The sequence below is a fragment of the Sceloporus occidentalis genome, unplaced genomic scaffold (genome assembly GCF_023333645.1).
Source record: "Sceloporus occidentalis isolate IW3139 unplaced genomic scaffold, rSceOcc1.0.p SCAF_1, whole genome shotgun sequence".
NCBI lineage: Eukaryota > Metazoa > Chordata > Lepidosauria > Squamata > Phrynosomatidae > Sceloporus > Sceloporus occidentalis.
Genome location: NW_028316981.1, coordinates 198,683,404 through 198,695,684, shown reverse-complemented (window position 1 = coordinate 198,695,684; position 12,281 = coordinate 198,683,404). Strand labels below are relative to the sequence as shown.

Here is a 12,281-nt window from a genome sequence, read left to right as displayed (position 1 = left end):
GAGGAACAAAATGATCCATATAAACCAGATGTCTCATCTGTGAACACCAGGAAATTCCTAACAGGATATGACTGATGCCTCATGGCAGCTGTAGCTTTCCCTGAACCTCCATTTATGACCCCATTAGTGTTTGTGAGTAAGCAGTTGCTTCACAAAGAGAGAAAGCAGGTTGAAGTTTCCCCTTTTGTTACAGCTCAAGTGTGTGTGAGTGTGTGTGTGTGAGAGAGAGAGAGACTGAGGCTGTGGCAACAATCTTGTACCCATTTCTCTGATTAACTCCCACAGAACTCAGTGGGATTGCAAGACTAACATTCATCAAATTTTCTTCCAATGAAATGCATGCAGTCAACTAGTAGTCATCTTAATACTTCTTCAGAAGCTCCATAAAATCAAGTGGGAATTTTTTACATCTATCTGTTCTTATTGCCATTCTTATAGTTCAGATCCAAGTGTGGTGTGTCCAGTAAATATTTTAAATGCTTACCAAATCTTCTCAACTATGTGATAGCAGTAGATTATTTGTATGGTGTTCTCAATATGAATGGCATTTGATATCCTAAAAGAAGAAAAAACTCTCCAAGGATCTTAACAACCTAAACTTTACTAGTTAGGGAGGCAACAAATGAAAGGGGCTAAAAGATAAACCAAATAACAAGGACTAAGGAAACAACAATACCAGTTAGAAGGCATATTCTCAGAGGACACACTTGGCAGTAAGATAGCAAACCTTGACCTTGCATTGATAGGCCAATCAAATACTTAGGTTAGACTTTTCCTGTAAACTTCACTGCTCAGTTTTTGTGTTGAAGAGGGGCTCCTCCCCAAAAGTCTAGTAAAAATTTAAAATATTAAATTATTTACAGAAAGCAAAAAACATGGTGTTCTAAACTGCTGTAGATCAAAAGCACAATAGAAGTATTTCTAACAATTGTGATACTTCCATTGGTTCCCCCCCCCCCCTTATTTCTTGTACTAATACTGCAGTTAAGGTAATCAAAATCACTTCCATATTAATCCGCCATTCCCTCTCATGATATGGTAGGAAGTAAGCACAGTGCTATTGCTTTTGGCCTCAAACAGGAACAGTGCTCACATAAGTAATGATACAAGAAGGATTGTGGATTCCAAAACAGTGGTAGATTGATGAGCACCAGTATTCAACAGACCTATTCCACTTGCGTGGTCATAACCATTTCAGTGACTTTAGTATTGTATATATGAATAAGTCCACTTGAATAGCTTTACTCCTGTATGTTCAGTTTCTTTCATGGTCTACCAGCTTATTTTACATTTGCAAGCAACTTCATTCATGGCCCATGAAGATATTAATCAATTAATTAGTTAATGCTCAGCCTCTCTCCCAGCATGGGACCCAAGGTGGCTCACAAGGCTAAAAAAATAAGTGATAAAATAAAGATAAAACAACATTAAATAAACTATCATATTAAAACACCATTAATTTTAAAAGTGCAAAGTCATCTAAAAACAAAACAATAATAATAAAATCACAACATATGGGCCAAGTAGAGTGGCTTCTGGATGCTTCAGGGGCATGGTGTTTATACAGTGCATGCTCCTGACATGGCTTGAAGCCACTCCAAGGCCACCTCAGGCAGCCAGAAGCCACCGGCAAAAGGAGTGCTCCTGCTGGCGACTCTTTTGGGAGCAGGCCATCTGATTGCTGCAGTCCTAGGCCTATTGGGGTCTGATAGCAGCTGCTTTGCCCTAAGGATGATGATGACTCAAGAACAGCTAACAACACCAACAAAAATACCTTTTTAATTAAACACACATTTGATGATTGTGTGGTCTCTGTGTTGTACTTTTATTATTATTGTTTTGTTTTTAGATAACTTTGCACTCTTTCTGTTTAAATCTGTGGCATTTAAATGGTTTTAGCCTTGGCCAGATTATGCCCCCCAAAATTACAATAGTAGCAAGGAATAGCAAAACAGTTTTAAGGATCTCCAAGAGCTCTGTACCATCAGAGGTTCTTTGTATTGAGCAAGGTCATGCATTTAATTTCCTAGGGAAATGGTCTAAAGATATTGTGCTAGTTTCCTCTTTTGAATAAGCAGCAAAACGTGCAAGGAGCTGTAGTTTGTTCGGTATACTGCCTTGTGTAAGGAAGGGGACAAGATGGCTGCCATACATTCATCACCTGAGCTCACTCTCAGAAGCAAGAGAGTACTTAAAACAATTTTGTCACTTTTCCCTATACCTTTAAATTTTGAATAATACACATTCTGGGAGCTTTTGTTTTCCCCTGATACTTTAACATTACACTGCTTTGGTAAATTCAAGCCTCAATCCCCACTGGGATCCTATCTACCTTATTTGATTTCCCTGCCTTATTATTTTCCTGCCAGCAGTCTCCTCTCTTCCATCTACTCTGATGTCACCATAAAATGTTCAGCTTTGCCAAAGTCCTTGATAAGTTGGTCAGCGGTCAGGTCTTATTTGAATGAAGCAGTATTTATTAACAGTATCCAATATCAACATGATACCTCCAAGTGATTTCATAAAGCTTGTGGTTTCAGTTACTGTTGTTTTATTACTTTTTCTTTCACACAGCTTCTCATAGGTGTTTGTTTTGGACACAAACACCAATCTCCCTCAGTTCCATTTCTCAAAACCTCTAACTCCTGCCATACCTTCCCTCCTCAGCCAGTCAACATTCAGCACATTCCAGCATTCTTACTCATTCACTCCCCCGTCTGCTCTCACATCTTCCTTTTGTATACCCTAAAACATCTATGTTTCCCATATTTTACAACACTGTGTCTCATTAATTCATTTATATTATTTCTGTATCAGTTCCCAACCCACAAGAGTTCCCAAGGTGATGAACAAATTAAAAAAAAAAACAGTAAAACAATACGGAGATAAAAACATTTTAAAAACACATTAAAACACTCTAAAATCTGTTTAAAAACAATCCTAGAATTCAAGTTATAAAACATTTAAAACAGCAAACATTCAAACACTGAATGCCATGCAGAGCAGCTCTGCTTTGGCTGCCCACCAGAAGCTTAAAAGAGATGGGGCCAGGATGACTTCCTTGGGTGGAGAGTTCTACAGTTGAGGTGCTGCTACAGAGAAAGCCCTGTTATGTGTACCTGCCAACCTAACTTTATGAGGTCCTGGGACACACAACAGGGCCTCCTCTGAAGATCTCAGTTTTCTGGCAGGTTCATATGGAAGAAGGCAGTCTTTCAGATACCTTTGCTCCAAGTCACTTAGAGCCTTTTTATATCAACACTAGCACCTTGAATTGAGCTCAGAAGCAAACTTTCCAATTTTGAGTTCTTGCAGTACTGGCGTTATATGGTCTCTAGACTGCATACCCAATACCAGTCTGGCTGCTGCATTTTGCATGATCTGCAGCTTCCTTTTTGATGGGAGCCCCACATACGGTGCATTATAGTAGTCTAATCAGGAGGTAACCTGATTACTAAAGGGCAGGAACCACTGTGGCCAAATTTATCTTCTCCAAGAAAGGGCATAGCAAAGACGCTCCTGGCCACCACAGTAACCTGGCTTTCCAGGAGCAGCGCTGGGTCCAAAAACACCCCCAAGCCATGAATGTGATCTTTCAGAGGGAGTGCAACCCCACTGAGAACAGACTTCAATCCCAGATTGGTTTTCCTGTTGACAAGCAGCACTTCTATCTTGTCTTGGTTAAATCTCAGTCTATTCCCCTATATCCAGTCCTTTACTACATCCAGACGAGAATTCAGTACTACCATAGCTTCCATGGCATCAGTGGTAAAGTAGAGATATAGAGCCTGGTGTCATCCAAGCCCAATGCTCCAGATGACTTCACCCAGCATAGGGGACAGTATTGATCTCTGTGGCTAATGGTCAAAAGGCTAAATAACAGATCCCAGCACTGTCATCTGGGAATGTTCAGCCAATAAAGACCCAAACCACTGCAAAACAAAGCCCTCAAATCCCATAACAACCAAACGACCCAGGAGAATACCATGGTTGATGGTGTCAAAGTCCATGAAAGATCCAGGAGGACCAACAGAGACACATTTCCCCTTTCCAACACCTAATGTAGGACATCCCCCAAGGTGACCAAGGCCATTACTGTCCCATTTTTATCCAGGCCTGAGTACAGATTGGAATGGATCCAGATAATTGGTTTCATCCCAGAAAGTCTAGAATTGTGTTGCCACCACTCCCTCTAGGGTCCAAAACTCACTACAGAAATCCAGTTTGTGACGGCTTTAAGTGTCCTGGCTCAGTGCTAGGGAATTCTGGGAAGTGAAGTTTTGTGACACATTTAGCCTTCTCTGTTAGAGAACTCTGCTGCCACAATAAATTACAATTCCAAGGATTCCCTAGCATTGAGCCAGAGCAGTTAAAGCAGCCTCAAACTGGATGATTTCTGCAGTGTGTTTTGGACCTAGGTGAGGACCTCACTTAGAAAGGTCCTGCAAAAATTACCTTGGGAGGTGGAGTACAATGAAGATTTATCCTACAAAGATCTTACAATTTTTGCAGTTGTACTTTTATGAGATATTTAGCCTTCCATGAGAGAGGGCTCTGGTGCCACAACAAATTACAAATCCCAGAACTCCATAGCATTGAGCCATGGCAGTTAAAGTGGTGTCAAACTACATTATGTTGTGCAGATGCAGCCCTAAACATCAGTCTAATCTCTTAGGGTGGTAAGATGCAGGACAAGGCCAGTTTTAATTAGCATGTTTAACTTGTTTGGTAAAGGTTAAAAAAGGTGGTAGTTCATTTTTTTTTCCACTGCAGTGAGCAATTCCCACAGCACCCCTGACCTCTAGTGGCCACAGCTGTTCTGGCTCATCATAGAAATTGTCCCTAGCTGTTTGCAATTGTTGAATGCATAGAAAAGGCTTGAGGTTATGGTGTTTATCTGTTTAGTCCTGGCAATGAGCTTGGGGTTTGTAAATGTAAACATACTGCAAAATTACATTCATATATTCATTGTAAAGGATCAGAATCATTATGTAATCACACACCCCAACATGGGAAGCAAAAGGGAATTTAACCCTTTGCCATCCCTTAAGGAGCCCATGCTGGCAATTTGCAGAGGGAAGAGATCCCCTTTTCTTGAATAATTTGCAAGCATTGGGAGCCTACATCAGAAGGAACACAGTAAGGAACAAATGTTTAAAGTTTTCTTAACTCCACAGGCTAAGGCCCAAGCCCAGTTCATGTCTCTTACTCTTACTTTTGAGTAAAACAATAGCAGGCATAACTGTATTATAGCTTTAAAAAATGACAAATAACCTGGCTGCCAGAATATCTTTTCCAAAAGGAAAATACATTTCATTTAAAAGTCTACCTAAGGGGTTGCTACCAGCTATAGATGCCCCTCATCTCTATACTTAGAAGCAGTATGACATAATCACTTGTTCTTGTCTTGGAATATTATGATGGTGCAATGGGCTGTGCTGTCTGGCCCTCATGGTACATAGTAATGTTAGAGCATTTATTTAATTTATCTACACTACTTAATATCCCATTTCATATCCAAAAAGCTTCTCCAAGTGACTCAGAAAATAGGTGCTAATAATAAAAATCATTTTTAAATCTAGTATCAGGATGAACTCCACATAAGCTGCATGCACACTGCAGAAATAATCCAGTTTGACTTTAGCTGCCATTGTTCAGTGCTATGGAAACTAGTTTTCTGAGATATTTAGCCACCTCTGTCAGAGCACTCTGGTGCTACAACAAACTACAATTCCCAGAAATCCATAGCATTCAGCCATGGTAGTAGTGGTGTTAAACTGGATTATTTTTTGCATTGGATGCAGCCATAATGTCTACATGGAGACAGGAATATTCAGGCACATTTTGGACCTTCATCCTTGCTCTTAGCAGTGTTGCTTTTTTGGCCATTGTATACAACCTTCACTGAGAAAATGAGAGCAACATATTGTTAAAGCAATAATTGTATGTGGAAATGGACACCCAGTCCTGGCTTCTGGATACCCAGTGGAGACAAATGGACATATATAATCAGTGAATTGCATCAGTCTCACTCCTCTTTTAATGTCTTCTACATTTTATTGCAAACCAAAAATAAAAATAGTCCCCAAAAGTATACCCTTTGCGATCCCAGACCAGTTGTATTTTTAAAGCAATTTTTCCAACCTTTGATAAGAGTCTTCTGGTGCTGCTGCACAGGATAGTATATATTGCTGGGATACTGATGTGAGTAAATAAAGGGGGTAGTTGCAACACATTCTGAATGTCAAGGAGAAGCTTCCACATATGAACATTTTGGATGGGAAAATGGGTACCTAGTAACAATTTCTTTTAAAACGTCATGCTCCAAGGGAGAAAAATGATGGAGTTAAATCTTCCCTTGCTGCAAGTTAATTCTGTGTTGTAGCACTCATATATGTTTGTATGTGAGAGAAATCTGTAAAGAAAAAAAACTGAATTCAGGCCTTACTGTGACTGGTATTTCTTAGGTTAGAGGAATGGTTGGAGCAGTCATTCAGAAAAGAGTGCCACGATACGTGACAATGCCAACCTGGTACATACTCCAGGATATATGAAGCCTTTTTCGTACATTTTGGATAAACCCTGCAAGTAATTAGTTACAAATAATAAGTGACTTGTAACCAAGTACTTTCTGCAATAATTATGGCATGACTGAGGGCCCGAACAAACAGGCCAAAATAAAGCTGCTTCGGGTCACTTTGGAGGTATGCTATTTAAATGACATACGCATCTTAAGAGTCCAGAAGCTGCACTCCAGTCCTTAGGACTGGAGCATGGCTTTGGCGCATCTTCCGGCCTCTTAGAACACATGTAGCATTTAAATAGCATATCTCCAGAGTGACCTGAAGCAGCTTTATTTTGGCCTGTCTGTTCAGGCCCTGAGTAACACTATGATTATAATGCTTGATAACTTTATTCCTTTTGTGCTGTATGTTCTAATTACTTTTTAGCTGCAGTGGGCAACCCTCACTACTTAGGTGTGTTTTTACTCTTGAATAACCAAAGAGTTCCTCTTAAAAGTATAACTAAATCCATTGTGAGCCTTATAACTCTTAATTACTGTTTAAAAGCAGTTTTCCAAGCTCTGACAGTTGTCGTGGTTTGTTTCTAGTCTACTAAGCTAGGGATCAGGAAGCAATGTAGCACTTAAGAAGAAAGAAAGTAGGGAAGATCTGAACCTGTACTGTAATCAGGTGTAAATGCTTTCCTGGTTTTCCCCAGAAGTGTGTTTACTGTGCTTGAATTATTTAAGTATATATTTTAGTTGTCCAAGTTTGAGAGCCAACGTTGGAAATCTGTATGCAAAATACAGCCCTTCTTATTGATGAGCAAGCTGCCTAATCATTACTTCTCCAGCCCTCGCATTTGGATTAAATTCTCTTTCCTTTTGGAAGTGTGGTGTGTGTGTTTTCGGAATCTGATTGCAAACGTGTTACCTAGAGAAGGAAATTTTGATTGGGTCTTTGCAGGTAAAATAGAGAAGATCAAGCCACCTCCATCCCCAACTGCTGAAGGTCCCCCCTCGCATTTGGACTCAGCATCAGATGAAGCTGGAGGATCCCAAAGGCCCAAGAACCTGATGCAGACCCTTATGGAAGATTTCGAAACTCACAAAACCAAGAGGCGGGATAGGATGGATGATAGCAGTGTAAGCATATTCCATTTCTCCCATGCTCTTTTTTTACATACAGTGGGATATCTTTCCAATAATAATATTGATCAACAACAACAGTTTCTAAAAAACTTATCAATCACCTTTGTAGAATTCAGTGCATAAGACCATAAGCAAAAGCAGGCATTGTAGTAGTGGCGGCCGGGGGTGTGTGTGTTCCTAATGGACACTTTTTTAAAAAAAAGGAGTTGTGAGAGGTGGTGGTGGTGGTGGTTTGCTTGTTGTTGTTCTTTGCCATCAAGTCAACTTTGGCTTATGGAAATCCTATAAAAGAAAGATGTCCAAAAGCCCTGTAATCCACTGCCTTGCTCTGCCACTGCCTGTGGAGGATTGTGCATGGGTGGATATCCTACAGGGCTTTCTCCTACTGTTGAGCTGAAGATAACCATGACATTCCAGAAATGGTGATGTTGAGATGCCAGGGACAAGCAGCACAACCATCTTGCAGCACCAGTTGTGTAAACTGTGTGAGTAAGATAAGCAGGGGAGAAGGAAATTAAGAGAGAACGTGAGAGAGAGCTAAGGTCCATGTTGGGAGGAACAGCAAGGCCTGGGATTCAGGAAATGTAGAAAAGGGGCATAGAGAAGCTTTTGAGCTCAGTGAAAGTTATCTCTACCTTGAGTGAGAGATATTCCACTCTCTTGGGTGCTAATTTGTCTCTGAAGGGTCTTTTCAGAAAGTGTTTTTTACAAAACGTTCTGAAAGAAAAGGAAAAAAGATACCATATAGTTCATCTGAAGGGGGAGGGACAGCCCCAGTCTACTTTTGCTTCTAAACAAAATTATATTGTGGTCCATTATCCCTACACAATGATTAGAGATTTATATTCATTGTGGCTCCCTACCACCCATCCCAACCTCCCACTGTATGTGCTTGTTACCAACTGGTCTGCAGAACAAAAAGGGAAATCCTAACAAAGCAAATGCATTGTGAAAGAACTCTAATCCAGCATCTCAGATTCTGTCACAGCACATTGTGACAGAATATGCATCTCTTTACAATGCATTGAACCTTCTTTTTGCAGACAACTGCCTTCTGAGTTTCCAGCTTCAAATCAAGATGTCACATCTTGTTCTTCACATTCAAGCAAGAATTAAAAATTGCAGAGAGTTCTTGGCCTTGTATAAGTCACTGGTGCCTATCTGCCAAAAGGTAGCCTTTTATCTAGGCAAAATGACAATAAATGTCTACTACAGTATGCAATTAAAGCAAACTTTAATTTGCACTCAGTATTAGCTCCATTTCTTGTCAAGGCACAGAGACTTTGCAAAGAGGCTCTTCATGGATGCCAGTGGACGTGCATGAGGAATACTTCACAGAATACTTCTGTGAATACTTCATGAGGTTCTTCAGAAGCATCTGAAAGATGTAAACTCATATTCCGACCCAAGGACTTCCTTGGTACAAGCTTACTAATATGAGCTCTTCAATCAGACTAACTTCTGTAACAGAAGGAACCAGCAAGAGCTAAAGGCAAATAAAGTAATGTTAGTATTTAACACAGAGAGACACTGGGTATTGATCAGACATTTCTTAAACACCTTAAAGTGAAAACTGTCTTGCAGCTTTTCCACAATGCTGAAATATAGCAATTTGGCACCACTTTAACTATCATGGCTCCATCCTGTGGAATCCTGAGGTTTGTAGTTGGGTAGGGTGTTCAGCCTGGTCTGTCAGAGAGCTCCACTGTTTCACCAAACTTCAAATCACATGATTCTGTAGGATAAAGTCATAGAAGTTAATGTGGTGTCAAACTGCTTTATTTCTACAGTGTGGATACATACACCCTGTGTCTGTCTCCCTTGTCCAAAGGAACCAGACAGAGAGCCCAGGTCATACGCTTGGGAAAGTAGTTAAATTTATTTGTAACATAATTTAATATATTAGTGGTCAAAAGGTTAATGTAGCAGTAATTGACAAATAATTGCTTTCCTTTTTAAATACGCTTTTTAACTTTTCTGGGCAGTTTCTTTAAAAAAAATTAAGGTTGCTTCTGCTGATGAGCACAGAGAGAGAGATACTATTTCTCCACTTAATTTGAGGTTCTCTCGTTCTTGCTCTCTTTCTCTTGTTTTCTTTCTTTGTTCTTTGTATACTAATGATGGTATTTTCCTTTCCTGCCAGTACACCTGTAAATTACTGTGTAACAAGGTTACTTCTGAGGTACTTTTCAAACATTTGCCTTTGCTTAATGATATTTATATAATTATTATTTTTGCATGAGGATTTTGAATGCATGCTGCTGCAGTTTGCTTTCCATTGCTGCTTTGCACTACACTTGCATAAATATAGGAGTGCTGATTTGATGGAGAATGGCCTTCACATTTCTTTCTAATTCTCCCTCAAAAAGACTACAGTACATGTTAGATACAGAAGTATTCCTGTTTAGGCTAGATACAGTGGATCCTCGATATCTGCTGGAGTTTGGTTCCAGGACCCCTCATGGATACTAAACTCTGTGGATGCTCAAGCCCTATTGGTGCAGTAAAATGGTGTCCCTTATATAAAATGGCAAAGTCAAGGTTTCATTTTTGGATTTTTTTTGTCTGAATATTTTTGAACTGTGGTTGGTTGAATCCTTGGATGCAGAATCCATGAATATGGATGGCCAACTGTACATTAAAAAGAGTGGGATTTAATTAGATTTAGATCAGAATATTCAAATTATGACCATGACTGTAGTTGTAGAATCATAGAGTTGGAAGAGACCACAAAAGCCATCTAGTCCAGCCCCCTGTAATGTGGACTTAAGTGTGTTTGTTATGTTCATTAAGACCCTGGGCTTGTCTTCACTGGCCAGAATACTCCAGGCTGCTCACAGAGTATTCTCGCCCTGAATTCCCTCCATTACCTGTATTCTCTCCACAACAAGGTGGCTGCCTACCCACGTGATTCCTTGTTTGTCGGCCAACATTGCTGCTGAGGTCACAATGAGGCACCCAGCCATGTTATCAATGCTGGGCATTTTGATCTTAAAGCAACTTTCATCTGCAGGATGGTGCTGGGCAACTCTCAGGGACCACATGGGAAAGCAGCAGCCCATCATCACTGCAGAGAGCCAAGAACCCAGAGTAAAAAGTAAGGTTTTAACATTCGAGTTAAGGGGAGGAGAGGCCAAATCTGGTGCAGATACCGTGAAGACAGATTGTGCCTGATTCACGGATTTGGCCCTGCGTTATGTAAACAGGATACAGCATGTCCAAGGGAAATTCAAATTAACCCATGTGCACAAATTCTATGACTCTAGTTGTAATGTGGACATAATTGTGTTTATTTAAACATTGCTCTAGATTTCCATCTTCAGGTAGACCACCCAAAAGGTTACAAGTCCAGTACCTTCACTTTGAAAATATATTTGTCATAACAGCTCCTCCTTCCACAGCTGTCAAGGCAGCCATGGATACAGATGTGCCAGTGCTCCCTTACCGTTACAAAGACCTAGCTATTATATGTAGCTCAAAAAGAGGACTTTGTGTTCTCCTAGTACTGTTATGTTGAATGGGATAATTTAAATTTCATAATTTGAATTATTGAGTTAGATCAAAATGGTTACACTGCCCCTTTTAATGGGAAAAAGCAGAAAAGAAATATTGAAGAAAAACAATAAATAAACTTTAAGTGAGAGGAACTATTGTGTTGTTTGTAGTTGTAATTGTTTTCTATTTCTAATACATTTATATGACAATCAATGACCTATTTAATTGGAATGAAAATTAGCATCTTCATTTTACTTATTTCCATACAAGCACAATACTTTGCAAATCTTGCATTTGTCATGTTAAGGCTACCATACACATTAGATTTTGGTTGATTCTTAAACATAAAGTTCATTGTTTCCTTTGGGTGACAAGGTAGAATTGTTGCAGAGTCTTTTGGTAGTATAAAATATGTCTGAGTGTTAACACATCTTCACAGTAGGCCTGAATATTGTGGTATTGTCACCAGTTGTGATTAATATGAGCATGTTGCAAGAAATTGCAGAGGATGTATTGGCTCATTCTTCCTAGTGAAATTTCTGAATGTCCAATGGTGTTTTTGATATGTTTGAGGAGGCATTTTTCTTTAGTCACCAAATTTCTTGTCTTTCGGGGGCTGATAATTTGAAAACCATATCTAGAATTCCTACATTTTTTCTGCTCACCCTTGATAACTCCACCTTCCCCATTTCTTTTGCTGGCTAAACTGTATTTCTGAATGCTTGACTGCAATGCTAGAAATTTGTGGAGTATGGAGAAATTTAATTTGGAGGGGAAGGATTTTTATTTTGGGAGGGGCAGATCCCTAGTAGCTACCCCCTGTGAATGTAAATTCCACAGAATAGGGTTTCTGTGTTTATTTCTTCTAGAATGATAGGCACAGTTTTTCTACTGTTCTGTTTTATCATGTTACTTGTGTGTGTGTGTGTGTGTACTAAAATGCTTGATGAATTTGACCTTTGTGTATCTGAAATGAATTAACCTATCCTAATGTTGTACTCATTCATTATTCACCTCAAAGTGAATTTAATGTACCTATTAAAATAAATATTTCAATACATAGCTGTATTTATATATAGATTTAAATACAATTTTATGTATTTTTCAGAACGACAGATTAATAGAACACAAT

General features: G+C 39.4%; 1 protein-coding gene across 5 annotated transcripts in view; it reads left to right on the top strand.

The window, feature by feature from the left end:
• PALM2AKAP2 (PALM2 and AKAP2 fusion) overlaps nt 1–12,281 on the top strand; it is a 320,690-nt gene that overhangs the window by 299,476 nt on the left and 8,933 nt on the right. For 4 of the 5 annotated variants that reach the window (XM_089488587.1, XM_089488592.1, XM_089488590.1 and 1 more), the window contains 2 exons: nt 7,470–7,648; nt 9,798–9,836. In XM_089488587.1, the coding sequence (XP_089344713.1) occupies nt 7,470–7,648; nt 9,798–9,836 (218 nt within the window). The remainder of the gene's footprint in view (nt 1–7,469; nt 7,649–9,797; nt 9,837–12,281) is intronic. The other variant, XM_089488588.1, reaches the window with a different exon arrangement.